Source organism: Bufo gargarizans, chromosome 6, assembly GCF_014858855.1.
Source record: "Bufo gargarizans isolate SCDJY-AF-19 chromosome 6, ASM1485885v1, whole genome shotgun sequence".
Taxonomy (NCBI): Eukaryota; Metazoa; Chordata; class Amphibia; order Anura; family Bufonidae; genus Bufo; species Bufo gargarizans.
In genome coordinates this window covers 140201897-140228922 of record NC_058085.1, presented here as the reverse complement: position 1 = coordinate 140228922, position 27026 = coordinate 140201897, and the positions used below count along the sequence as shown (strand labels likewise).

Below are 27026 nucleotides of genomic sequence, written 5' to 3'. Positions count from 1 at the left end.
GGACATGCTCATGTCCAGGGATCCTATTTAATCCTGCTACTGGATCTTGGGTGTGTCTCACTCTGGAGTGTTTGGTGAAGCAGGGTCCTGGTGAGGCTCTGTGTGAGTGGTCTCAGCCAGGGTGGGCTGAGGGGCCACGAGGCTAGGCGATAGCCTGAGCTTTGGGTGACGCGGTGAGGCCTGTGAAACAAGGATCACGAGGCCAGAGTCGGGAGGACTACTGGGCCACAATCCCCCAAAAGGTATTGAAGTGTCACAGCCTGGAGGTTGCTGGACTGAATGGCTGAGGAAAGCCGCATTTGTGTTCCATGTGTTAATAGGGCTCTCTAGGTGAGTCAGAGATACGCTTATGTGTTTAGTTAGAGCCTAGCCGGGCAAGGGTTTGTTATTTTCTGTGGATGTCACAGGTGATAAGTTGAAGCTGCGACTTCTTAACCTGTGCTTTGCTAAAGTGTCTGAAATAAAGCAAGAGTTTGGACATTATAATCGTGTCTGCGAAGATATCTGTGAGTGTGACCCCCTGAAAAGAGATGATCCCCTACAGTAAAAAATACCCCTTCTTAGTGCCCCCGTAAAGGACCCCATAGTACCCACCATATTGTGTCACAGTATAAAATGCTACTGTACAAAGCCCCCCATATAAAATACCCCTTCTTTGTGACCTCAGTAGATGACCCTATAGTGCCCACCAATAATGTACCAGTAAAATGTGCCCCATAGATGTCCCCCAATAATGTGCCAGTAAAATGTGCCCCCCAATCATGTGCCAGTAATAAGAGCCCCCCCACCATCATGTGCCAGTAGCCAGAGCCCCCCCCCTATCATGTGCCAGTAGCCAGAGCCCCCCCTATCATGTGCCAGTAGCCAGAGCCCCCCTATCATGTGCCAGTAGCCAGAGCCCCCCTATCATGTGCCAGTAGCCAGAGGCCCCCCTATCATGTGCCAGTAGCCAGAGGCCCCCCTATCATGTGCCAGTAGCCAGAGCCCCCCCTATCATGTGCCAGTAGCCAGAGCCCCCCTATCATGTGCCAGTAGCCAGAGCCCCCCCTATCATGTGCCAGTAGCCAGAGCCCCCCCTATCATGTGCCAGTAGCCAGAGCTCCCCCCCATTATGTGCCAGTAGCCAGAGCCCCCCCCCCATCGTGCCAGAAGCCAGAGGGGCCCCCCCATCATGTGCCAGTAGCCAGAGGCCCCCCCATCATGTGCCAGTAGTCAGAGCCCCCCTCATATCAGTAGCCACCAGTATTGTACACAAAAAACACACACACAAAAAAAAACACTTATACTTACCTCCATGTCAGCGATGCGATGTGTCCAGCGCTGTATGGCTCAGGCAGCGCGATGACGTCATCACGCCGCCTGCGCCAGCCTCTGATAGGCTGCAGGCACTAGGTCGGCAGCCTATCAGAGGAAGGGGAAGGGACACACCTCTTCCTCCCCTGCCGCACAGCCATCTGTATCGCTGTCCTGAGGACAGCGATACAGATGACTATGGAGATGAGTGCTTCCACAATGGAAGCGCTCATCTCCCTGTGCCCTGCCGCCGCCCCCCCCCCACTTGCCGCGTCGGGGGAATGGGGCCCACGAAAATATATTTAGTTGCGGGCCGGCGGGGGCCCCTAGGACTTGCAATTGTCCCTAGCAATTGCCCCCCTTGCCTTAATGGAAGCGCCGGCTCTGGGAGCAGCACAGGTCTCCGGACCTCTCCTTCTAGCAGTAAAATGGCCAGATCTACTTCATTAATCTGTGGGACTCCATGTAGGCGAGCTGCCTTTTAGTACTACTGTCCACTCTTTCAGTGACATGTTAGAGCCATTTTATTTAGGTAGACTTCCTGTACTTGCCATCATAGGGAATAACATTTCAGGTATACACAGGTTTGCCACCATATTCACATGGAAGTGTGTCCTCTTTGTGATGCCAAAATGTAAGGGTGGCACAACTAGGGTAGTATACAAGCACAGAGACCAAGCAGGCAGCAGATTTTACTAAACTTGACTTCAGCAATGGATTGGATAACTCCGGGTTATCTACAGATCTCCACAAACTGTTGACAAAAGTCTATTGTCAGCTCCTGATTGCCACATATCAGTGGGTCACATGACACATTGAGGCCAGGTCACTACTGTGGCCAGTCATTGGCTTCAGCGGCCATGTGACCCACATCAGACAGGATGTTGACACATTGAGACCTGAGAAAGGCGGCTGGGGGGGGGGGGGGGGAGCCAGAACCTAGTGATGGGGTCTGCCAATGGGAGGGTCTGGCAGAAAGACCCCCAAAAAGTAAACAACTCTTTTATCTCTGGTCTAAATCTCAGAAGCTCTTTATAGATGCTGCCCTCCGCTCTGTCGGCACTGAGCTCTGCCCCTCCTTTTTAGCGCTTTCTGTCTGAGAGGCATTCTGAGCATGCTCAGTCAGTCCTACGCATATATTAGTAATATATTCATTCTACATATACAGTAAAGGAAGACAAGTAACTGTGGAGTAGAGGTTTAGAACAGACAGCAATACATACTACAGGCATGTTTACGCCTCTTACATGCCTTGACAGTCTCCATCTGGCAGAGCATGCTGAGAGTTGTAGTTTTGAAGTGCAGAAAAGACACAGACTGGCGAACACTGGTGTAATTGTAATGCATTATTTTCTCCGAACAAGTGTACTACCCAATTGATTGGTTTTGACATGGTGATCCCTATGGATATCCCACCACAGCAGGCAATGGCAATGCCCTCACATAGCTCAGCTGATGGTATTTGTGTCACAGTTTACTTTGGGTGAAACACCAGCCAAATATGTCAGCTGTAAAACTTAGGGCTCATTCGCATGACCATGTGCGCCCCAAGTCCGTGCTGCGGACCTCAAATTGCAGTCTGCAATGCACGGCACCGGCCGTGTGAATCCTGTATTGCAGCGAGGACCCATTGACCTGAATATACAGCAAAAGATAGGCCTCAAATTCTCTCCATGAGTGATGCTTCGAGTGCTGCATCCATCTTGCCTAATAATTATTATTTCCTGTATTAGAGCAAATTGTATATTAATTGCGACAGTTTTTCAAAAATGTGAAACCACAAATTCCAGTAGTATATTATAAGCCAAAATTATTAGCACAGACTTCCTTCCACATTTCACATTCAGCTGGATACGCATGGAAGACTTGTGTCACATCATCATTTTTTTAATCAGATCTTCACATGAATCACTTGTGGTCAAAACAACCAAATAAGCACACCAAGTTAAAAGTAGACACGTCATTACCATACCCTATGTGAATCAGTTGTTTGTCTTGAGGGTCGTTGACAGCAGGGTTCACATAGGGGCATTGGGTGCATCTAAAAGTACTATTTTTTTTCAAGAGACGAAAAGCAATGGAGCGGGGTGTAGCCGTAGCGAAATGTGGCTTGACTTTGGTGGAAGGTAGTGGCAGATGGGCTTAATTTTAGGTTGTATGGAGTTATGGCAGGGGAGGAGTGAGGGGTGGAGTGGCAATTTCGCGTCGGGGATTTAAGGCAGTGAGAGCAGGGGCTTAGAGAGAGTGAGGAACGTGGGCTGAAGTTGCCCGCCCACCCACCCGTGTTTGTTAAGCCATCATCGTAGCGGGCAGGTAAAAGGGGGATCCTGGGAGGCAAAACTTGCGTGCATCTATGAGGTTTGTGGTGAATGGAAAGCTGGGGGATCCTGTTTGGGCTAATAACCTTGCAGGGTTATAATTTCGAAGAGTTGGTGCCCTTGGGTCGGAGAGTGCGGCCGAGGGTAAAGTTGGATTAAAAATCTGGATCATAAGGGCTGTTTCACACGAGCGGATGCCGTGCGTGGCATCCGCTCCGTGAAAGAGTGCCAAGACCCGATGCAGACTGCAGAGGCACCGAGCATTAACATGACTGATAATGCTCCGTGCCTCTCTGTGACCTCTTTACTACGAAATCACAGTTGTCACCGTGATTTCGTAGTAAAGAGGTCACAGAGAGGCAAGGAGCATTATCAGTCATGTTAATGCTCGGTGCCTCTGCAGTCTGCGTCGGGTCTTGGCACTCTTTCACGGAGCGGATGCCACGTACGGCATCCGCTCGTGTGAAACAGCCCTAAGTGGAGATTCGCGAGTGGTGTATATGGTTTAATAGGATTGCCTTCTAGGATCCCTTCACGTCATATAGGAATTTCCTGGGACAGAAACGGACGGAAAAGTTACATGTTGGATTAATGTTACTATGGTTATAAGGTATATGGTTATAAGGTACAATGCATGGTAATTATTGTGTTAATAAATTGGGCTGATGAGTCTTTCTTCGGGTTATGGGGATACGAGCCGGAGAATCTTCCATCCCAGGAAGTCAATTAAATTTAAAGAATTTCCTTGGAATAGTTTCCTATAGATTACCACTAGCATTAATAAGTGCAAACTGCTTAAAAAAAACTCTCCAATCATACTCACTTGCAATCCAATGCTGTGCTCCAACTAAGTTGGAGTCCTCTCCATAAGGGCCTATGCACACGACTGTATCCATTTTGAGGTTCGCAAAACATGGATACCAGCCGTGTATGTTCTGCATGTTCCTGTTCCACACGTCCTGCCCTATGTTAAAATGCCTATTCTTGTACGCAAAACTGACAAGAATAGGATATGTTCTATCTTTTTTTGCCGGGATGGAACAGACATACGGATGCGGACAGCAAATGGTGTGCTGTCAACATTTTATGCTGCCCCATTGAAATTAATGCATCGGATGAAGGTCGAAAAGCAGGGATGTGGTCTGGAGTCCTCTCAATTTGACAGCTGGTTTGTGGTAGCACAGCATTGGAATGAAAGCGAGTATGAGGATAAAACTTACATAATCGGACACAGCGTCACACTATACACCGCTTACTCTAGTTTGAGGGTGTTTTGAAGCTGAAAGCAAAATGCTTGTTCATCAGGTGAAATAATCTTTCATGCAGCACATTAAAGTATCGTTTCACGCTGTGTGATCAGCGATCTGCTGCCTATTAATAATGAATCTGTATGAGGACTAGCGATGACAGTAGCCATCACTTTGTCCCCATACAGTGGAGGTAATTGCTTTCCTCCACTGACAAGCAGAGAGTTATCGGGAAGGAACAGTCCGTTCCAGATAATTGCCTGCTCTGTCAGGTAATCTAAATGCACCATTACTACCTTATCTATGCCTTTAGCAGTACAAGAGCCGTCTTTAAATCCCCAACATTTTAATAATCATGAGACAACTCTGCTCATTTTGACAAAGCCTACACAGCAAATCTCACAAGTAAGCTGCAGAAAATACAAATGAAACAAAAAATGTTCATACTAAAAACCTTATTTAAACATTGACATTTTCATGATATATTCCTTTTTACATGAAGAATTGGACATGCTGTCTGTTTAAAAAATAAATGCAACTGCATTAAATACAACCTGTATGGACTTCTCCTTGAGGTAACTGAAGTGTGGTTGTCAACTTGAATAGAACCACTAATGTTCTAAAAACAGCTCTCAAACTAATCTTATTACTATGTAATACCATGCCCCCTAAAGGATGCAGTTACAAGGTGGTCCTAGTGTCTGAGGGGTTCTGGGAGTATAAATGGCAGATAAGGGGCCTGTAACAGGTTTAGCACTGGAGCAAGTGGCCTGTAATAGGTTTTGCACTGATTTGGGTGAGTACAAACATAGTTCTGTATTTATGTCAATCTGTGCCAATTTAAATTAACAACATTGCCAATCTCTCAGAATTGGATTCATTAGTTGGAAACCAATAGAGATGTTTTCTATCAGTTGGACAAATATAAAACTGGCATCAAATTATTCGTTTTTTTATGGTTACTGGCAGATCAGATGAGGAAACCCATACATGCAGCAACACATATAAACTATATACAGTATGTATCATTCACAATAGATGGTGCCCCTTTACTGACGAGAGTGTAATAGTGGTGGAGCTCCGCACACTAGGTTTGCTGGTGCCAGCAAGGACTTGGTAGTCGTAATCAGAGAAGAGAAGATTGCGGCACACGGGTTCTTTTTTTGCAATTTATACCATTTATTAGTTTGACATCATCATATATAAATTATGATCGCGTTACATCACGCAATATTGTAGCCACTTTTGATTATGAAAAGTGGCTACAATATTGCATGATGTAACTGGATCATGATTCATATATGATGATGTCAAACTAATAAATGGCATTAATTGCAAAAGAAGAACCCGTGTGCCGCAACCTTTACTGACGAGAGTCATGATAGTAAAGGGATCAGCTTGGTGGTTGGATATTTAATTCTGAAGCCAATGTTATTTTATTGTTTTACAATCAGAATGAAATTCAGGTGTTGCCTGTGGGCCCATCCCAATGTCTTGACTCTTTCCTTCCGTCTCACCTACATAGCTGCAGGTTATCTAGTTTACAAGCCTGTAACTGCACACAGATAGTTGGTGGACAGGGATTTCTGAGCCAGAACATGAGAGGGTGGGTAACAGCTGGCTGCAGGAGATATACAGTAGTTATGTCATGCATATACTCTTTATTCGTAGCCAGATCATGTCTATAGTTACCTATGTGGGAACAGTAGCAAAATGAATAGTACATGGCGAGGAATGAATCATGAGGCATCCATGCGAAGAGTAATGGACTAGTAGGACATTAGCTCAGACGGTGAATGACGTTATGTGTTACTTGGCCTGCAACGGAGGAACTTCCTGTCTCATAATACAGACAAGTCTAAGTACACACTTGATTCACAGACGTACATGCATGAATACTACATGATGTATGAAATATATACAGAGACAAATCCATCACCTACCGCCTCCTTGTCTGTAGTCATAATTTAATTGTGTTAAGTGTTGCAAAAACTAGGAAAAAGCTGAGTTACAACTCTAGGAGGCACCACTACAAGTCCTGCTATGGTCACCACAGAGTTGTTAAACTGTCCTAAATGGCATATATGTTGGGGACTCTTTAAAGATAAGACTGGGCACTGGAATGAATGACCGGTCAGCGATACACAGTAATTGCAAAATATATTATGCATTAAAATTAGCTTTAAAGGACAATCCCTTTTACTCAGAAGGGTCTCCTACCAGTAAGCTGATCACAGGGTGTCTTGTAACGGAGGCCCCTAGTGATCACCTGTAGCCAGTATTCAATTCTCGTGCAGTGCTATCACAAGGGCAATAAGACATAGCACAATGAATGGACTTACTGGGGCCTCCAGAGAGAGATGTTCTTGTGTGTAATTCCTCCTCTGACTAATAGAAGAGGATCCTGATCAGCAGACCCAATTCTAATAATGGAGTGGTCTAGTTTAGAAAACCCATTTTCATATACGCTTTTTACTGTTAATAGAGGGGTATCCTTTGTTCAGGTTTTAGACACCAACACCTCTCTCTTGCTCTGCCCAGCATTACATAGACAGTCCATTAATTTTACAGGTCACTTTGTAATTTTTATTTTCCCCAGTAGTGGTGCTGCAGGGAATTAGAACTTTAAAGGGAGTTGTCCAGGCTATAGATATTGAGAACCTATTCCCACCAATAAGCTGTTTTGATCTGCCGATGTGCCATAAAGCAACAGTGTTACAGACAGTGGATATAGACCCACTGTGCCAACCAACCAGTTTGACTTTGGGCTTATCCTGAGGGTGTTATCCTAGCTGTCCAAAAGGATCTAGCCTTCAATGCAGGGAAACCTCCAGGCCAGTACCTCTTGAAATAGCCCCAGTGTGGTTGGCTGCTGACCCACTGGAATCAGAGATGCAGGAAACAGGCATAGATCAGGACAGACAGAGTTAGTGCAAATCCATAAACTAATCTGAGTTCAATGCAGCCAGAAAAAGGTCAGTACGGTAAATGAGCACTGGTTGGGTCAGGCAGCAAAGGATCAAAATCAATAGAGAGGCAGGGTTCGGTACACAGGCAGACAAACAGGACCAGCACACCTTCACTTGAAACTAGCAAGCTAGACAACCTAAAGCTCAGGCACCCTACCACTGGGGAAAGTGACATATACTCTGAGAAAGATAGCCATAGTCTGGGGAATATTTGTACATGTGCTGGCCCTTTAAGAGCCAGGAACCACCTAATGCCCTAGGGGAGGGCAGCAAAGCGCTGGCTACATCTTGTAGGAGGTTGATGAGACTCCAGTGGCTAGGCCTGCTGTGGGTGAATAAGAGGAGGGGCAGTGGGTCCGGGCTGATGGATAGGACGGGAGGGGTAAGTAAGGCAGCGCCTGTTGTGGGAAAGCACCAGGCACAGACCACCGCACTAACAAGTGGAAGCAGAAGGCTCTGTAGACTGTGCAGTTTCCAGCGCCGGTGTATTGAAGCTCAGTTCACCCTCACTTGAGTGGGCCTACACAGCCTCCGGCTCTGTTCTGTACACTGTATAGTTTCCAGCGCAATGGCAGCCCTAAATAACTAATCAATGGAGCTTCCAGGTGTGGGAACCCGACCAATCTGATATTGATGACCTATCCTGAGCATAAGTCATCAATATCTGTAGCCCAGAGAACTCCTTTATTTTCATTTGCACAAGCCGATGATTTTGCAGACTTGCTGTATCGTTACTGGCAGAAAATCTGCCAGTGTAAATGGGCCTTTTTGGATTCGCCTACAAATCTCAACCGATTACTGTGGGATCCAGCATATGCATACTTTGTCATCAACTAAGGGTCCATTCACACGTCCGTTTTTTCTTTCCTGATCTGTTCCGTTTTTTCAGGAACAGATCAGGACCAGATCTGGACCCATTCATTTTCAATGGGTCCTGGAAAAAATCTTACATTTTTTTTCAAAGAAATCCAAACAACTTTATTTGATTATTGAAATGTATACATGCTCCCGTTTTTTGCGGATCCGCAAAAAACGGATGACATACGGATGACATACGGAAACATTTTCAGGAACAACGGATCCGCAAAAAACGGACCGTTTTTCAGGATGAAAAAAAACAGGACGTGTGAATGGACCCTTATTGTCAGTGAATCATCTAAAAATTAGGCAGTGGGCAACCCTTTTATTTTAGAAAACTCTAACAGGGTTATGAAAAATGGGGTTTCTAACTATGACAGCCTTTTCAACTACCTGACAGAAGCAGACAACTTAATGATGTATATTCACTGGTGATCTGTGTATTTTAGGAAATTACATTGACATGTCTCTGTTGAAAAATACAATGGAATCTACCGTAATTATGCATCTGAAGAAAATGACGACAATCGTCTTGGTCTTGTCCTCCTAATATAACTGGTGTGTCTTACATATCTACTTCTTTCAGGACTATGGAAAAGGGGCTTCCCGTTGTGATACAAAATCTGAACTGGAAAAAAACGGTTGTCTTCGAGACTACATTGAGTACCCCGTCAGTGATATAAGCTTTTCAGCCGACCAGCCACTGAGTGACAAGGGTTCAGGTGGGGAAACTGAAAAGATCACCCAAATAACACCACAGAAGATAGAACTCTATCTAAGACCAGGTAAAGTAGCATTAAGACATCTGCTATCATGTAGCAACCCGTAGCCCAACCATAGTATTTCATGGTCTTCAGTTATCATGCAATGTAACCTTCATACAATGGAATGTATCTGGCTTAGGGCTCTTTCACACTTGCATTCTTTTCTTCCGGCATAGAGTTCCGTCGTCGGGGCTCTATGCCGGAAGAATCCTGATCAGTTTTATCCTAATGCATTCTGAATGGAGAGAAATCCGTTCAGGATGCATCAGGATGTCTTCAGTTCCGGACCGGAACGTTTTTTGGCCGGAGAAAATACCGCAGCATGCTGCGCTTTTTGCTCCGGCCAAAAATCCTGAAGACTTGCCGCAAGGCCGGATCCGGAATGAATGCCCATTGAAAGGCATTGATCCGGATCCGGCCTTAAGCTAAACGTCGTTTTGGCGCATTGCCGGATCCGACGTTTAGCTTTTTCTGAATGGTTACCATGGCTGCAGGGACGCTATATGTCCTGGCAGCCATGGTAAAGTGTAGCGGGGGAGCAGCATACTTACCGTCCGTGCGGCTCCCGGGGCGCTCCAGAGTGACGTCAGGGCGCCCCAAGCGCATGGATCACGTGATCGCATGGCACGTCATCCATGCGCATGGGGCGCTCTGACGTCATTCTGGAGCGCCCCGGGAGCCGCACGGACGGTAATTAAACCGCTCCCCCGCTCCCCACTACTACTATGGCAACCAGGACTTTAATAGCGTCCTGGCTGCCATAGTAACACTGAACGCATTTTGAAGACGTATCCGTCTTCAAATGCTTTCAGTTCACTTGCGTTTTTCCGGATCCGGCGTGTAATTCCGGCAAGTGGAGTACACGCCGGATCCGGACAACGCAAATGTGAAAGAGGCCTTAGAAAATACTATCAGAGAATTCTGAACTAGTTAGTGGAAAGTGGCTACAAAAAGCAACTACCACTCTGGAGGATGCTGCATGACCATGTATTACACTGACAGCATGTTGATTTTAATGGAAACTGTAATTCTATGTTTGCCCTGTGGTGGCGCTGCAGGCAAATATAATACTTGCTAAAGGTCTTCAGCTGATCGTGTGGGGTCTGAAAACTGAGACATAATGTAATCAACGTATCATGAGATGCCCTTCCAACAAAAAAAAGTTTTTAGAAGCGGTCCACCTTTTTATTCCTCTATTGATATTCTTCCAGGCTATTGAAAGAACGATATCCCAAAGCAGGAAATATTGATGATACTGGAGCCATTACAACTTATATCTTGTATATGGTAGACGTTTACAATCTGGAATTTTTTTTATTGAAGCTGTTCTATATTTCTTTTGCAGATGATTCTAAGGTCTTCACAATACAAGTGCGGCAGGTGGAGGACTACCCTGTTGACATCTACTACCTTATGGACTTGTCTTACTCTATGAAGGATGACTTGGAGACTATCCAGACACTAGGCACTAAGCTGGCAGAGAGGATGCGTAAAGTGACCAGTAATTTACGGATTGGATTTGGAGCTTTTGTTGACAAGCCCATGTCACCTTACATGTACATCTCTCCTCCAGAGGTTATTGCAAACCCATGTAAAGAGTGAGTACTAGGAAGTCCTCCCATGTCTTAAGTGAAAACATTGCAATGTGATAATATGGCCATTTGGTAAAGGAAAGCTTCAGCCGAAAAATAGGCAACCTATTAAAGATTTGTGCTTTTCAATCAATGTTACAGTATGGTTTCTATACTGCAGCAGTTTCTAATGGTTATCTGTAGGACAGTTTTATTGCCTGCAGCAGGAAATGTGTCAGCTATAAGTAAAATGTTGTGGATCCAGAATCATAATCCACAGCTAGTGATGAGCGAACTTGTGTTTTCAAGCTCGGCGTACAAGGTTCGGGTTATCAAAGAATTCAGTTATGGATTCTGCTACCACGGACCATAAATTATGGCCCGTGGTAGCATAATCCATAATGGAATTCTTAGATAACCCGAACCTTGCATGACAAACATAAAAACACAGCCACTGAGAACTTTAGGATGTGGCCATTGATATGGATGGTGACTTGCCTGAGACATAAGTGCATTGCTATTGTAAGGCACAGGAATTGTTGTCTTGGGGACAACGGAACAGAGATAGATCAAACACATAAAACCTGTAACTTTATTGAAAATTTGTTTCCAGTTATGTCCAACCTCTTGGTTCCAAGATCCTGCAAAACCATATATCCCAGCATGCTATGACAGCCTTCAGCTGTCAGAAGATACTGGGAGTTGTAGTTTTGCAACAGCCTAAGGTTAGAAACAAAAAATTTCCTTGTTTAATAAAGCCACCTCTTTTTGCCCTTAAAATGGGAATGTAACAGTAGTGGCGTAGCGTGGGTTACCAGCAGCCGGGGCAAGCCAAATATTGTGCCCCAGTATAAAATGCTCCTTCTTTGTGGCCTCAGTAGATGCCCCCAATAATGTGCCAGTAAAAAGTGCCCCCATAGTGCCACCCAATAATGTGCCAGTAAAAAGTGCTTCCAATAATGTGTCAGTAAGAAGTTCCCCCATAGATGCCCCCACAGTGCCCCCTATTAATGTTCTAGTAAGATGTGCCCCCATAGATGCCCCCCAATCATGTGCCAGTGAGAAGTTCCTCCCATAGATGACCCCCCAATCATGTGCCAGTAAGAAGTGCCCCCCAATCATGTGCCAGTGAGAAGTGCCTCCCATAGATAGCTCATCAATCATATGCCAGTAACAAGTGCCCCCCATAGATGGCCCCCCAATCATGTGCCAGTAGCCAGTATTGTACCATATAAAAAAATAAACACTTGTACTTACCTCCATGGCAGCGATGCGATGCAGGCCTCTTCTGACCTGTGTCCCGCGCTGTAATGCTCAGGCAGTGCGATGACGTCATTGCGTCGCCTGCACCGGCCTGCAGCCTATCAGAGGAACAGGAGATGCCTCTCCCTGCCCCGCTCCAACACAGCCATCTGTATCGCTGTCCAGAGGACGGCGATACAGATGACTATGGGGATGAGCGCTTATGGAAGCGCTCATCTACTTGTGCCCTGCCGCAACCCCCCCCCCCCCCCCCCTTGTGAGCAGGGCTGCGCCGCCTGGGCAGATCACCTCACTTTGCCTAATTGGCGGTGCAGGCCTGCTGGTGCCCCCTAAGACTTTGCGCCCAGGGCAACGGCCACACCCCGACCCCTGCCCTGCTACACCACTGCGTAACAGAGAGATCAAGACTGTAAAAGAGAACAATAGGGTTTACAAGGGAAACTTTTTTAAAACATTCATTCAGACATTCCAGAGATTGAAAACTTTGTCCTTTCAATGTGGGATAAGTAGCATTGTTGCCTGCCAAGATATTTATTGCCTAGCTGAAATAGTAGCACCACTCCCCCATCCCCCACATTTGTGTTCACACTTTTTCAGAGCAAATCTCCTTTAGATAATCTCAAATTCTAAAAAGTAGGGAGTCATTGTAAATAGTTTAAGGCACGCACTGGCTCGCTGCCCATAAATCCCCTAAGACATGCAGACTGCGAACATACTGACCACACAGAGTGGATAACCTAGATGCTAAGTAATTATTCATGTGCTTTTATGTCCAGGGGGCACTAGTTGTATAGGTGAGAGAGACCATGTATCTTATTTGTGCATCTTTTTTAAAACTGACAACAGGATTCTGGATTCAACAGGATTCATTTTGTCAGCATGTCTAGCAAGCTTAGCAGTTACTTAGGTCTAATGCACACAAACGTATTTTTTGTCCGTGTCCGTTCAGTTTTTTTTTTTGTAGCCCATATGAGGAACCGTTCATTTAAATAGGACCAGAAAAAAACGGAAATTACTCTGTGTGCATTCCATATCCTTAGGTCCGCAAGTCCGTTCCGCAAAAAAATAAAAGATGTCCTATTCTTGTCCATTTTGCAGACGACAGGCATTTTTCCAAAGAGTCTGCAAAAAAAAAAAACTAGATGTAGCACGGATATCATCAGTTTTTTTGTTTGTTTTTTTGTTGTTGTTTGTTGTTGTGGATCCGTGTTTTGCGGACTGCAAAATACATACTGTCGTGTGCATGAGCCCTTAAAGGGAGTCTGTCACCTCGCTTTAAAAGTAAGCATACCACCATTGAGGGTAGGGATGCAGTTACATGCTGCAGATTTTGTTGCAGAAATTTCTGCAACTAAAAATCAGTTTCATTCATTTGAATGGAGTTGCAAGAACATGGATTTCTGCAAGCCCTATTCAGGTGAATAGAACAGATTTTCAGTTGCAGAAATGTCTGCAACTAAAATCTGCAGCATGTGAAAGTGCCCTAGGTGCTCTAACATACCTTCCGTAAGAAAATCTAGTCCTCTAATCCTAAGAAATGCTACTTATTTTTACGAAAATTAGGTTTTTGACTATAGATGCCGACTGCGCATGTGCCGCTCACGTGTAGGCACACCCAGAAGTTTAGCAGTGCATGCACAGTCGGCATCTGCGCTTGCCTCTCTAATCGGAGCAACCGCGCAGGCGTAAAATTGACAGAGCCAGACAAGATGTCTGACCCTGTCAATCAAGAAGGAGGGGAAGTCCGAGCAGTGGGACCTTCCCTCGCTGCCTCGCTGCTCAAGCAGGCTAATTTATGATCTATATCAGTGGTGACCGACCATTTTTCGTCTAAGGGCCGCACTAGACATGGTACAAATTTTGCAGGCCGGAACCAGGTAGCTTTGTCAGAAAGAAATGCAAACACTGGGCACGTGTGAGCATTACTAAAATACGTAATACGTAGGCTTTCAAATCTGTGTTGGAGGCTGAATTTGGAGTAGGGTCACTATTGGGGTGACAGGAGGAGGGGGGAGCACAGTCACTATTGGAGTGACAGGAGGAGGGGGAGCAGAGTCACTAGTGGGGTGACAGGAGAAGGGGGAAGCAGGGTCACTAGTGGGGTGACAGGAGAAAAGGGGAGCAGGGTCACTAGTGGGGTGACAGGAGGAGGAGGGAGCAGGGTCACTAGTGGGGTGACAGGAGAAAGGGGGAGCAGGGTCACTAGTGGGGTGACAGGAGGAGGGGGGAGCACAGTCACTATTGGGGTGACAGGAGGAGAGGAGGATCAGGGTCACTAGTGGGGTGACAGGAGGAAGGGGGATCAGGGTCACTAGTGGGGTGACAGGAGGAGGGGGGAGCACGGTCACTAATGGGCAGACAGGAGGAGGGGGAAGCAGGGTCACTAGTGGGGTGACAGGAGAAGGAGGAAGCAGGGTCACTAGTGAGGTGACAGGAGGATCAGGGTCACTAGTGAGGTGACAGGAGGATCAGGGTCACTAGTGAGGTGACAGGAGGAGGGGGGGAGCAGAGTCACTAGTGGGGTGACAGGAGAAGGGGGAAGCAGGGTCACTAGTGAGGTGACAGGAGGAGGGGGGAGCAGGGTCACTAGTGAGGTGACAGGAGGAGGGCGGAGCAGGGTCACTAGTGGGGTGACAAGAGGAGGGGGAGCAGAGTCACTAGTGGGGTGACAGGAGAAGGGGGAAGCAGGGTCACTAGTGGGGTGACAGGAGAAAGGGGGAGCAGGGTCACTAGTGGGGTGACAGGAGGAGGAGGGAGCAGGGTCACTAGTGGGGTGACAGGAGAAAGGGGGAGCAGGGTCACTAGTGGGGTGACAGGAGGAGGGGGGAGCACAGTCACTATTGGGGTGACAGGAGGAGAGGAGGATCAGGGTCACTAGTGGGGTGACAGGAGGAAGGGGGATCAGGGTCACTAGTGGGGTGACAGGAGGAGGGGGGAGCACGGTCACTAATGGGCAGACAGGAGGAGGGGGAAGCAGGGTCACTAGTGGGGTGACAGGAGAAGGAGGAAGCAGGGTCACTAGTGAGGTGACAGGAGGATCAGGGTCACTAGTGAGGTGACAGGAGGATCAGGGTCACTAGTGAGGTGACAGGAGGAGGGGGGGAGCAGAGTCACTAGTGGGGTGACAGGAGAAGGGGGAAGCAGGGTCACTAGTGAGGTGACAGGAGGAGGGGGGAGCAGGGTCACTAGTGAGGTGACAGGAGGAGGGCGGAGCAGGGTCACTAGTGGGGTGACAAGAGGAGGGGGAGCAGGGTCACTAGTGGGGTGACAGGAGGAGGGGGAGCAGGGTCACTAGTGAGGTGACAGGAGGAGGGGGGAGCAGAGTCACTAGTGGGGTGACAGGAGAAGGGGGAAGCAGGGTCACTAGTGAGGTGACAGGAGGAGGGGGGAGCAGGGTCACTAGTGTGGTGACAGGAGGAGGGCGGAGCAGGGTCACTAGTGGGGTGACAAGAGGAGGGGGAGCAGGGTCACTAGTGGGGTGACAGGAGGAGGGGGAGCAGGGTCACTAGTGAGGTGACAGGAGGAGGGGGAGCAGGGTCACTAGTGAGGTGACAGGAGGAGGGGAAAGACGGGTCGCTAGTCAGGTGAAAGGAGGAGGTGGGAGCAGGGTCACTAGTGAGGTGACAGGAGGAGGGCGGAGCAGGGTCACTAGTGGGGTGACAAGAGGAGGGGGAGCAGGGTCACTAGTGGGGTGACAGGAGGAGGGGGAGCAGGGTCACTAGTGAGGTGACAGGAAGAGGGGGAGCAGGGTCACTAGTGAGGTGACAGGAGGAGGGGAAAGACGGGTCGCTAGTCAGGTGAAAGGAGGAGGTGGGAGCAGAGTCACTAGTGAGGTGAAAGGAGGAGGTGGGAGCAGAGTCACTAGTGAGGTGAAAGGAGGAGGGGGAGCAGAGTCACTAGTGGGGTGACAGGAGGAGGGGAAGCAGGGTCCCTATTGGGGTGACAGGAGGAGCGGAAGCAGGGTCCCTAGTGGGGTGACAGGAGGAGGGGAAGCAGGGTCACTAGTGAGGTGACAGGAGGAGGGGGAGCAGAGTCACTAGTGGGGTGACATGAGAAGGGGGAAGCAGGGTCACTAGTGAGGTGACAGGAAGAGCGGGGAGCAGGGTCACTAGTGGGGTGATAGTAGGAGGGGGAAGCAGGGTCACCGGGGACCAGTCACATGAGTCCACGGCTCCTTACCTCTCCAGCGGCCCTGTCATGTTTCCCAAGGTCCTCGGGCAGCGTGCTCTGCTCTCCTTACTACAGCCACCCCTGGAGCCGGCTCCTCCTCCTTCCTGCTCCTGCCGGCTTCCCCTGCTGCAGGACCTGTATTGCTCCGGCGCGCCTATACCAACCAATAACAAAGCTCCTTGCTGTAAGGAGCTTTGCTGTTGGTTATTTAAGGCACAGGTAGCATCGCTGAGCTGCCTGTGCCGCTCACTGCACTGGTAAATGTGGGGGAAGAGTCTAAGGTGTATTGGTACGCCCTAGACTTTTTCCAGGGAGTCGCATGGGCCGCATGACACAGCTTCGCTGGGCGGATTTGGCCCGTGGGCTGTAGGTTGGGCATCACTGATCTGATTCGATTCATATGACCTAATTCTCTCATCTCTGCTATGGAGCATAGATCCTCCCTTATCCCACAACTGCATGTGGATCAAACTGTGGGTGTAGCTTGGGGGCTACAGGTGCCACAGATGACCTGGAACCTGAGACTTGTGACCACCATGAATCTTAATATAAACTGTATAGCAGTTGTTTTTAAAGGAAGATGATGTCATCATTGCAGGACATGAGCGCAGCGCTGGAAACAGCAGGGAATAAAAGGGATAAGTATTGCTTCTTTTGTTATTTTATAACTTTTACTGCTGCTGCCCAAGTTTTATTTAACTCAGAAAACCCCTTTAAACATTGTACTGCACTGCTACTCTATTACTTTATATTTGTAGCCGTGCATTGGCTTTATTTGAGAACTATATTACCATATTTGTGTGGCACTGCTACTGAGAACTGTATGGAAATGTCATTTAGCCAACATATGACGCTATTATTTGGGCATGCACCACTGTCTGGCATGTAGAGATCAGCACCTTGGTGCATCTGCAACCAATTGACCCCCTATAGCAACTGTACTCAATCAGGAAGACCTTTAAAGTATTATCACCCAAAAATCATTGGTTTTCTAGATGTCTCTGCATTTTATTTTGCTTTGGACTACAAGTTCTGCCAAACAGTAATGAACTTCTTTAAAACATGAAGACTAATCTAGGCCTCTGCAATGTGACTCATGTTCCCAAGTTTATATACAGTAGATTACCCAACATCTGTACATTTTACAGAAGAACTCGTCTCTTTGTACCTGAAAAAAATCTAAATAACATTACCCTAGATGGGTACATTGCTTTTAATCAATCTGAACCGAAAAAGCAATGCAAAGTGTGCTAAAATTACATGTAAACTAAACTGCGCCAAATGTATCACATTCCTGTGTCAGTATTCACCCAAAAAGGATTCACACCAAAATAGAAATCTGCCCAAAAAAAGTTGAAAAGGTTAATAAAGTGGCGTTAGGACTGTCACATTTATGAATGTGTTCTCAGAGAAAAGACTCAAATATTGGCAATGTTGTAAGCAAACCCCAGACAAGTGCAAATTCATGAAAAGTTGAACACTATAAGCTAAATTGTGACTTTTTGGTATGGAAAAGCTGGCCATAATCAGTCCTTCCTGCTCTTGTCCTACAAACTGGTGTCGAAATGTCGCAATTGCCGTGAAAATGTTGCAGATCTGCAATATGTCTAATTTTTTATGCTCTGTGTGACATTTGATAAATGTAATAATTACAAAATAGAGGACCAGTCAGCATCGTGTATGCCGTTTATAACATTGTAAATTTAGTTTCACTTAGGGTGGGTCCACACTAGCGTTAGGGATTCCGTTATGACTTTCCGCTACAACATGGTTATAATGGAAAATAACGGAATCCATAAGACGAAAGGACGGATCTTCTGTTAGTAAAATAGGGATGGAGGGGTTAAAATTTTTTAAAATAATTTAACTCACCTCGTCCACTTGTTCGCGCAGCCCGGCTTCTCTTCTGTCTTCTTCTTTGCTGTCCATGAGCAAAAGGACTTGTGGTGACGTCACTGTGCTCATCACATGGTCCATCACCATGGTGATGGACCATGTGATGAGCGCAGTGACGTCATCAAAAGGTCTTTTAACCAGGTCCTGAAGAAAAAAAAGGAGATCCGCTACGCGACCAAGTGGATGGGGTGAGTTACATTTGTTTATTATTTTTTATCCCCTCAATCCCTAATTTACTAAGCATTCTGTATTCAGAATGCTACTATTTTGCCTTATAACCACGTTATAAGGGAAAATAATAAAATCTACACAACACCGATCCCCGAACTTCGGTGAAGTCCGGGTTCGGGTACCAAACATGCCGATTTTTCTCACGCGCGTGCAAAACGCATTAAAAAACTTTGCACTCGCGGGGAAAAATCGCGCATTTTCCCGCAATGCACCCGCATCTTTTCCCGCACGTCACCCGCAACGCCCGTGTGAACCCAGCCTTAGTCTTTTGACTATGGAATGTCTATTTACAGGTGCTCTAGTGACATAACTTTTATTTTAAATTGCTTTTCAAACTATAACTCAACACACAAAGTGAGACTAATCAAAAATCTCAGTAGTTTGCAGACTTTTGCCCCATATTTCATCCAGTGACTGAGAGGTTGATTCAGCTGCTGTTTGTTTCTCTCAGGCAGCTTATTAAACATGTCGGGAGGCAGCAAACCTGTTTGTGTTTTTTAAGCACAGTAGTTAGATACAGAGAGCCCGTATCAAGACCTAACCATATAGGGAAAGAGTAGGAAACAAGATAGTTATGTAGCCAGTGAAGGTGCGCAACTAGCTGGCTGCAGTGTTTCTCATGTAATAAGCTGCCTGAGAGAAACAGACAGCAGCTGAATCAACCTCTCAGTCACTGGATGAAATATGGAGCAAAAGTCTGCCAACTACTGAGATTTTTAATTAGGCCTCATGCACACGACCGCTTTTTTTTTGCGGTCCGCAAATTGCAGATCCGCAAAACACGGAAGCCGTCTGTGTGCCTTCCGCAATTTGCGGAACAGAACAGGCGGCCCATTGGAGAAATGCCTATTCTTGTCCACAAAACGGACAAGAATAGGACAGGTTATATTTTTTTTGCGGGGGCACGGAACGGAGTGCTGTCTGCATTTTTTGAGGCCCCATTGAAGTGAATGAGTCTGCATCCGAGCCAACAAAACTGCGGCTCGGATGCGGACCAAAATAACGAGCCACCGAAACAGCGGCTCGGATGCGGACCAAAATAACGGCCGTGTGCATGAGGCCTTAGTCTCACTTTGTGTGTTGAGTTATAGTTTTAAAAGCAATTTTAAATAAAAGTTATGTCTTAGTTACTAGAGCACGTGTAAATGGACGCTCTATAGTCAAAAGACTAAGTGAAACTAAATTTGATAAATTTTGTCTCAACTTTCACTGCTTTAAAAAATCAGTAATGACGTAAATTGCGCCAACATTGATAAATCTCCCCCATTGGGTTCAGAGACATCCAGGGCAACAGTTGCAGTCTCCATCATGAAATGAGTAGTCCCATGTTGATATGCCCTATTAAGGCCTCATGCACATGGCCATTATGCGGCCGTTCCGTGCATTGGGGATCGCAATTTGCGGCCCACAATGCACGGCAACGTCCGTGTGGCAGCCGGGATTCAAATTGAATGGGTCAGTGATCCGTCCGCACCGTAAAAAAATTTAACGTGTTCTATTTATTGCGGTGAAGAGGCACGGACAGAAACACCACGGAAGCACTCCGTAGTGATTCCGTGGTGTTCTGTGCCTCTGTGCCGCACCGCAGCTCCGGATTGCGGACCCATTCAAATGAACGGGTCCGCATCCGTGATGCGGGAAGCACACGGCCGGTGCCCACATATTGCAGACCCGCTGTGGCCATATTGCGGCCCGCATACAAAGAGTCCACAGTACACAGGCACCGGCCATGTGCTCCACGGATGCGGACCCATTCAAGTCAATGCAGATGCGGTGCGATGTGGAACGGAAGCACGGATTGTAAGCCCACGGAAGCACTACAAAGTGCCTCTGTGGTGTTTCTGTCCGTGCCTCAAAAAAAATATAACGTGTTCTATTTTTTTTACGGTGCGGACTGATCACCCACCCATTCAAGTTGAATAGGTCTCGATCCGTCCCGGCCGCCGCACTGATGTTGCCCATGCAGTTGCACGGAACGGCAGCACAACGGCCGTGTGCATGAGGCCTAAGGCGTATGGAAGTCATAAAAGAGTCTTCTCCTCCAATTCCCACTATTAGCCACTAAGGTGGACTTGACAAATCCATGTATAACAGGGTTGCCAATTGACCTAAATTCTGATTGCTGAGAGCTTCTGAAGCCTGAAACTGGCTGACAACCAGGGTGGCTTTTTTTTTTTCTGAGAAGGGGTCATCTTGTTGAGACAACTCTTTGTTTTTGTTTGGTCTATGTGCTTCAGTATCCATCACCTCCAGTCCACAGAGGTATAACCTGAAGCTTCTGGGCCCCAGCACAAAATCTGTAACAGATGTCCATACTGATGTCTTCAATATGGCATCGAAGACACCAGGGTCTGCCAATAACTATATACCATATGGATACACCCCTGCCATTCCATATAAGTTAATGTCAACTTTTTGTCCCCCCCCCCCCCTAAAATGCATTGTGACTGAACACAACCTTCTTTTATTGCACAGCATTTTTACTACGTGCTTGCCAACTTTTGGCTATAAACACGTCCTAGCCTTAACAGACGAGGTGGAACGTTTTAATGAGGAGGTTGGAAAGCAGCTTGTATCCCGGAATCGTGATGCCCCCGAGGGTGGATTTGATGCAGTTATGCAGGCTGCAGTATGTGACGTGAGTATGTATAGCCAACAGGGGCATTAGAATGGGGGTCAGAGAATGAATGTAACACCTCAGTTTCCTCTTTTTTTTATCTGCCAGGAAAGAATTGGCTGGAGGAACGAATCTTCCCACCTACTGGTTTTTACCACAGATGCCAGGACACACATAGCTTTGGATGGAAGACTTGCTGGAATTGTCCAGCCCAATGATGGGCACTGTCATTTAGGAGAAGACAATCATTACACCTTATCTACCACCTTGGTAAAGGAAGAAAAGTTGGATGAATGCAAAATTACATTCCTAAAGATAACTCCATCCATTACTCAACATACAATATAGTGTCATATAATCTTTCCTTCCTCCCTTAGGATTACCCATCTATTGGTCTCATTACGGAGAAACTCTCACAGAAAAACATTAATCTTGTTTTTGCTGTCACAAACGAAGTCCAGGACCTCTACACGGTAAAACCTACAAAAAACCTCCCTATTTTATACAAAATGAATCAAGCCCATGGATATCATACATCTAAGCTCAACCACCAAACAAAAAAAAAAACAATGGGACATATACTGTATAAAAAACTATATAACAATCTTTATTGTACAAAAATATAGATACTAGGTCAGTTGGAAGAGAAAGACTTGATGAAATTAGATACAGAGAACCTAGCAAAGGGCAGGTACACGAGGGTGATCAATACAGGCGATAAATCACAAATACACAAAATAATATACTTCCTATAGGTATAAGCCCTTGCATGCATGTGGGATATACTGTATAAGATAGTAAAATACTTCATATAGATGTATACCTCCACAAGCATATAGAGTATGCTCTAAGGATGTGTGTTATATCATATCAACAAAATCACTGAGAAGATGAAGTGTGAAAAGGCCACTAAATATACGTGGCTATCATTGAACTCTACAAGTAAATCATCACCTGCATGTCAGAGGACCAAATTAGATCATAAAGAAACATACCAGAACAATATTCCTGTAAACAAAAGAAGCATACCCTGTGACATGATACACCACAAGTGAAGTCCTGCCCCGAGCGCAGACACCTCGACGCGCGTTTCACCTCTCAATCGGCTTCGAAGCCTCAATCTCAAAATTTAGCATGAGAGCTGAACCAGTATTCAGCCAACGTCTTGTTCACATTTCTGTGTTCTTTGACAATGTTTCATCCATGAAGATATCCGTGAACAAGCCATGTTTGGTCCGGGTGTCTGTTTTTTGCCCTCCATGGACACTGCTAAGATCTCCTATCAGTGGTCAATGAAAAACGGACCAAACACGGTAAGTGATTTTCTACTGACCCATAGCCTTTAATGGGTGTGTTTGGTCCACATCACAGACCAGAGTAGTGCAGTGACCATGATTTTTTTTTCACTGATTCACAGTCAGTAAAAAAAACTACTGATATGGGAACAGACACATTATAATCAATGGGTACATGTGCTGTCCGCAGAAAATGTGGACAGCACACGTCAGTGAAGAACGGAAATGTGAACTGGGCCAAACAGCTGCTGGCCCTCATCCACCCAGTACTATTCTGACATTATCTGATGGACTACTAATTTTCACCCTCTCTTCAGTAGTTACCTAGGCAGTTGTCTACTCATGGAATCATAGAATAGCAGAAAAAGTGTACGTGGTCAATCAACCCTGTATTTTTCCTTTTTATTTATATCCCATTCAAGAGCTAAGCTTCAGTACACTGGAAACTACACAGTTTATGGAGCCTTCTGCTTCCCTCCATATACTGTTTGAAATCTCTTTTTATTAATAAAACAAGATTCATAGTACATCAATTCAAGCCAAAGTTGAGGAAGCCACCTCATTATGAAGGCCGACGAACATCATCAAGGGCAAAGCCAGACAATACATGTGAGCATGAGGTAACCACTCATCTGGGACCACCAGTTCCATTAGACAAGTGGTCTTACAGGTACAATAACATACAGGTACAATAACATAGTTCGTACAGAACAAGTGAACAGAGCAACGGCTCCAACACTGTGTCACCTCGCATATCAAGCCGTAGTCCATATAATGTTTTGGGGTTAAAATAATTTGCTTAACGTAATATCATAAAGGGAACAGCATGTATATCTTGCCACTCATATGTTAAGTTAAGATAATTTAAGTTAAGTAGGGCCAGTCTGCAACGCACGTAGGTATTCTGCTCTGTATTGCAGCCAAGGTTGCCAAATCTGCAGAAAGCGATCTCTGTTATGGTACGTCCACCCAATCAGTTCCTCCATTTGACATATCTGCTGGACCCTATCTCTCCACATATCCAGGGTAGGGGAATCCACTGATCTCCATTTCAAGGGAATCAGGAGTTTAGCAGCCATCAGCAAGTGTGTAATCAGGCTGTGTCTTCCAGGGCGAAATGTTGGGGTAGGCAGCCAAAGCAGTATCAATTGGGCTGTAAGCTTCAAAGACGTGCTACAAATCAAATTGATAGTACTCTCGACCTCCTCCCAGAACTTACGGATGCCTGCACATGTCCACCAGATATGGGAAATGGAGCCAGTGGCGGCATTACAACGCCAACATAAATCTGTGGGAAGTAACTGGATTTTATACAAAAATTCAGGTGTCCTATACCATCTGAACGCTACTTTAACTGAGTTTTCTTGTATTTTGATACATTTAGAGAAGCCATGTGAACATTTTTGGATCCATTTCCTGTCTGTTTCATTTAGGGTAAGTTGCAGTTCCTTCTCCCAGTCAGCTAACCATGGCGGGGCCTTGGAATCTCTGGAGTTAAGGATTTGTCTGTAAATGAGAGTGGTGCATTTATGGGGCAAACTCGGGAGTAAGACAAAGTTTTCCAGCCACGTCGGGTCTGCTAAGGGTATTAGCTCGGAAGACTTGAACTGTCTACACATAGATTCAAAGTCATTTCTCTGCACAAAGTTTTTCCCTAGGTCTATATCGCCTGAAAGGGCGCTGAAATAATCGATTGAGCCCTCAAGTTTCCCTAGTTCTCCCAATCTATGATTTGACAGTGACAACCATATGTCAGATGGATGTTCAATTTGGGGGCACAAAAGGGTGGGCAGGACAGAGATGGGGGCCAAAGGAGAGGTCCTGTTTTGCCCCGAGTTAAGTTCCCTTGACCTATGGCAGGTGTATAGCATACTCCTAGTGAGCACACTGTCAATTTTGGTCTCTCTCCCAGGTCTCTTGGGTAGCCATATTCCATGGAACGAGCCTTTGCCTAGAAGAGCTAATTCCAGATCTATGTGCCAATGATGGGATTCACATCTAGCCAGGGAAAGCCATCTTTCTAAATTAATAGCTTGTACATAGGATGGAAGATCTGGAAGGGAAATGCCTCCCTGCTTTTTCCTCCTTGATAGTAAGCGGAAGGACATTCTAGGGTGGCCTCCATTCCAGAGGTATTTACTCATGATGGATTGGACTTTGTTAATATAGCTATTGGGAATAGATATGGGAAGGGCTCTGAGGGTATACATAATCAATGGAAGAATGTAGGTGGTCAGAACATTCTTTCTACCTAGCCAGGTGAGAAACGGCGATGAGCTTTTAGAAAGAATGGACGCCACTTTTGAGAGTAAAGGAGGATAATTAAGCTTAAATAGGAGCTTGGGGTCTGTTGGGATCATGACACCTAGGTATTTGATTGCCTGGGGAGGCCACTTAAACGGGGTAAGAGTTTTGACTCTACTACGTAGGGCAGACGATAAAGAAATGCCTAAGGCTTCCGATTTATCAAAGTTTATCTTAAAATTCGAGAGTTGACCGAAAGATTCAAATATCTTCATAACCTCCGGCAGGGCCTCCTCAGGGTTGGACATAAAGAGCAGGAGATCATCCGCAAAAGCCGCCATCTTGTGACTGAACTTCCCCAAACTCACACCTTTGATCACCGGGGATTGGCGGAACTTTAATAACAGGGTCTCTAAGACAAGAATAAACAGGGTGGGGGATAGTGGGCAGCCTTGTCGGGTGCCATTTTTAATGTGGAAGGCGTCCGATAGGGTCCCATTTACCATTACTCTTGCAGAAGGTGCCGAGTATAGAGTAAATATGGCCTTAATAAAGTCTTCTGGAAAGCCAAATGCATCTAAGGCTCTATCCATATAGCTCCAGCTGACCCTATCGAACGCCTTCTCGGCATCCGTGCCCAAAAGTACCAAAGGGGACTTAGTTTTGATAGCATGCGTAATCACATGTATCACTCTGCTTACATTGTGTCTGCCCTCCCTACCAGCCACAAAGCCCACCTGTTCTTCACCCACAAGCCCAGGAAGCAACTTCGAAATTCTGTTGTTAAGTAGTTTGGCCCACCATTTCAAATCGGTGTTAAGCAATGAAATTGGCCTATAGTTACCACACGCTTCTCTATCCTTTCCTTCTTTATGGAGAATTGTTATATGTGCCTCCTGGGCCTGTGGGGTCAGAGATCCACCCTTCAGAAGGGAGTTGCAAACGTCTACAAAGTGGGGCGTGAGTGTGTCTCTAAACCTTTTATAGTAGTAGATGGGGAACCCATCGGGTCCGGGACTTTTGCCCGAGGGTATAGAGGATAGGACTTGGTCCACTTCTTCCAATGTAAAAGGCTGGAGTAGGCAACTTATATCACTTGCGGAAATTTTGGGGATATCAATAGAGCCTAGGAATTCTGCAATATGACCAGCTAACTGCTGGCTGCTGAGGGGTGCCGGGAGGTTATAAAGAGATGAATAGAAGGAGCAAAACTCTCGCGCTATCGCGGGGGTGTTGATGAGTCGGGAGCCTGTGGCTGACTTAATCGCTGAGATAAAGGATCTGTTCCTTTGGCCTTTTAAAAGATTAGAGACTAATTTGGAGCCCCTGTTTCCATGCAAATATTGCTTAAAGCGCAATGTTTTCAGTGCTCTAGCCGCTCGCACATTCAGCAGGTCAGAGACCTCGTATCTCAGCCGTTTAAGAGAGTCTAATACCTCAACCGATCTCGCCTTCTTGTGCAAGATTTCCATAGTGGAGATCTGTTGGAGGAGTGAATCTAATTGTCTCTGCCTATTCCTTTTAACCCTAGAACCCAGGCTAATGAGCTCCCCTCTAATTACTACCTTGTGGGCCTCCCATAAGGTCGTCCCCTTAGTTAAACCTCCCGCATTCTCCAAAAAGTAATTTTTGAGGCGTTGTTCTATCTCTTTCTTATGTGACTCATCTTCCAGAAGCGTCTCATTTAATCTCCAGACCCAGGACCTCGGAGGAATGTCATGCAATCTCACCTTCACACTCACCAACGCGTGGTCAGAAACAACTATATTTCCAATACTGGCCTCAGAAACTGAGGGCAATAGTTGGTTAGTTATAAAAAGATAATCGAGGCGTTGATAGGTATCATGCGTCCGCGAGTGGAAGGTGTAATCCTTGTCTTCTGGATGGAGAATGCGCCAAACATCCGAGATCCCGAGGTCTGTGAATGCAAGAAGAAGCCTTCTCATTTGCTTTTTAGAAGGAGGGCGGCCCACTGAGGTCGAATCCTTAGAAGGATCTAGGGTAAGATTGAGGTCTCCACCTATGATAAGGTGCCCTTCCCCAAAGGTCTTCAGAACTTTAAGAGTGTGAAGTAGCCAAGTGAGTTGGCCATTGTTTGGGGCGTAGAGGTTAACTAAAGTAAACATAGAGTTCGCTACTTTGCCTTTTAAGAACAGATAACGACCTTCAGGGTCTACCAGCTTGGATACTAAAACGAATGGGAAGTTTCGCCCCAAGCCTATTGAGACTCCTCTAGCTGCCGAGGAATACGCAGCGTGGTACCATACAGGAAAGTTTTTGCTAATAACAT

At 46.1% G+C, this 27026-nt stretch overlaps 1 protein-coding gene across 1 annotated transcript in view; it reads left to right on the top strand.

Moving 5' to 3' along the window:
- The window catches only part of ITGB3 (integrin subunit beta 3), an 86310-nt gene that overhangs the window by 11996 nt on the left and 47288 nt on the right, over positions 1-27026 (top strand). The window contains exons 3-7 of the mRNA XM_044296513.1: positions 9272-9470; positions 10795-11047; positions 21056-21218; positions 21306-21467; positions 21575-21670. Coding sequence (XP_044152448.1) covers positions 9272-9470; positions 10795-11047; positions 21056-21218; positions 21306-21467; positions 21575-21670 — 873 coding nt within the window. The remainder of the gene's footprint in view (positions 1-9271; positions 9471-10794; positions 11048-21055; positions 21219-21305; positions 21468-21574; positions 21671-27026) is intronic.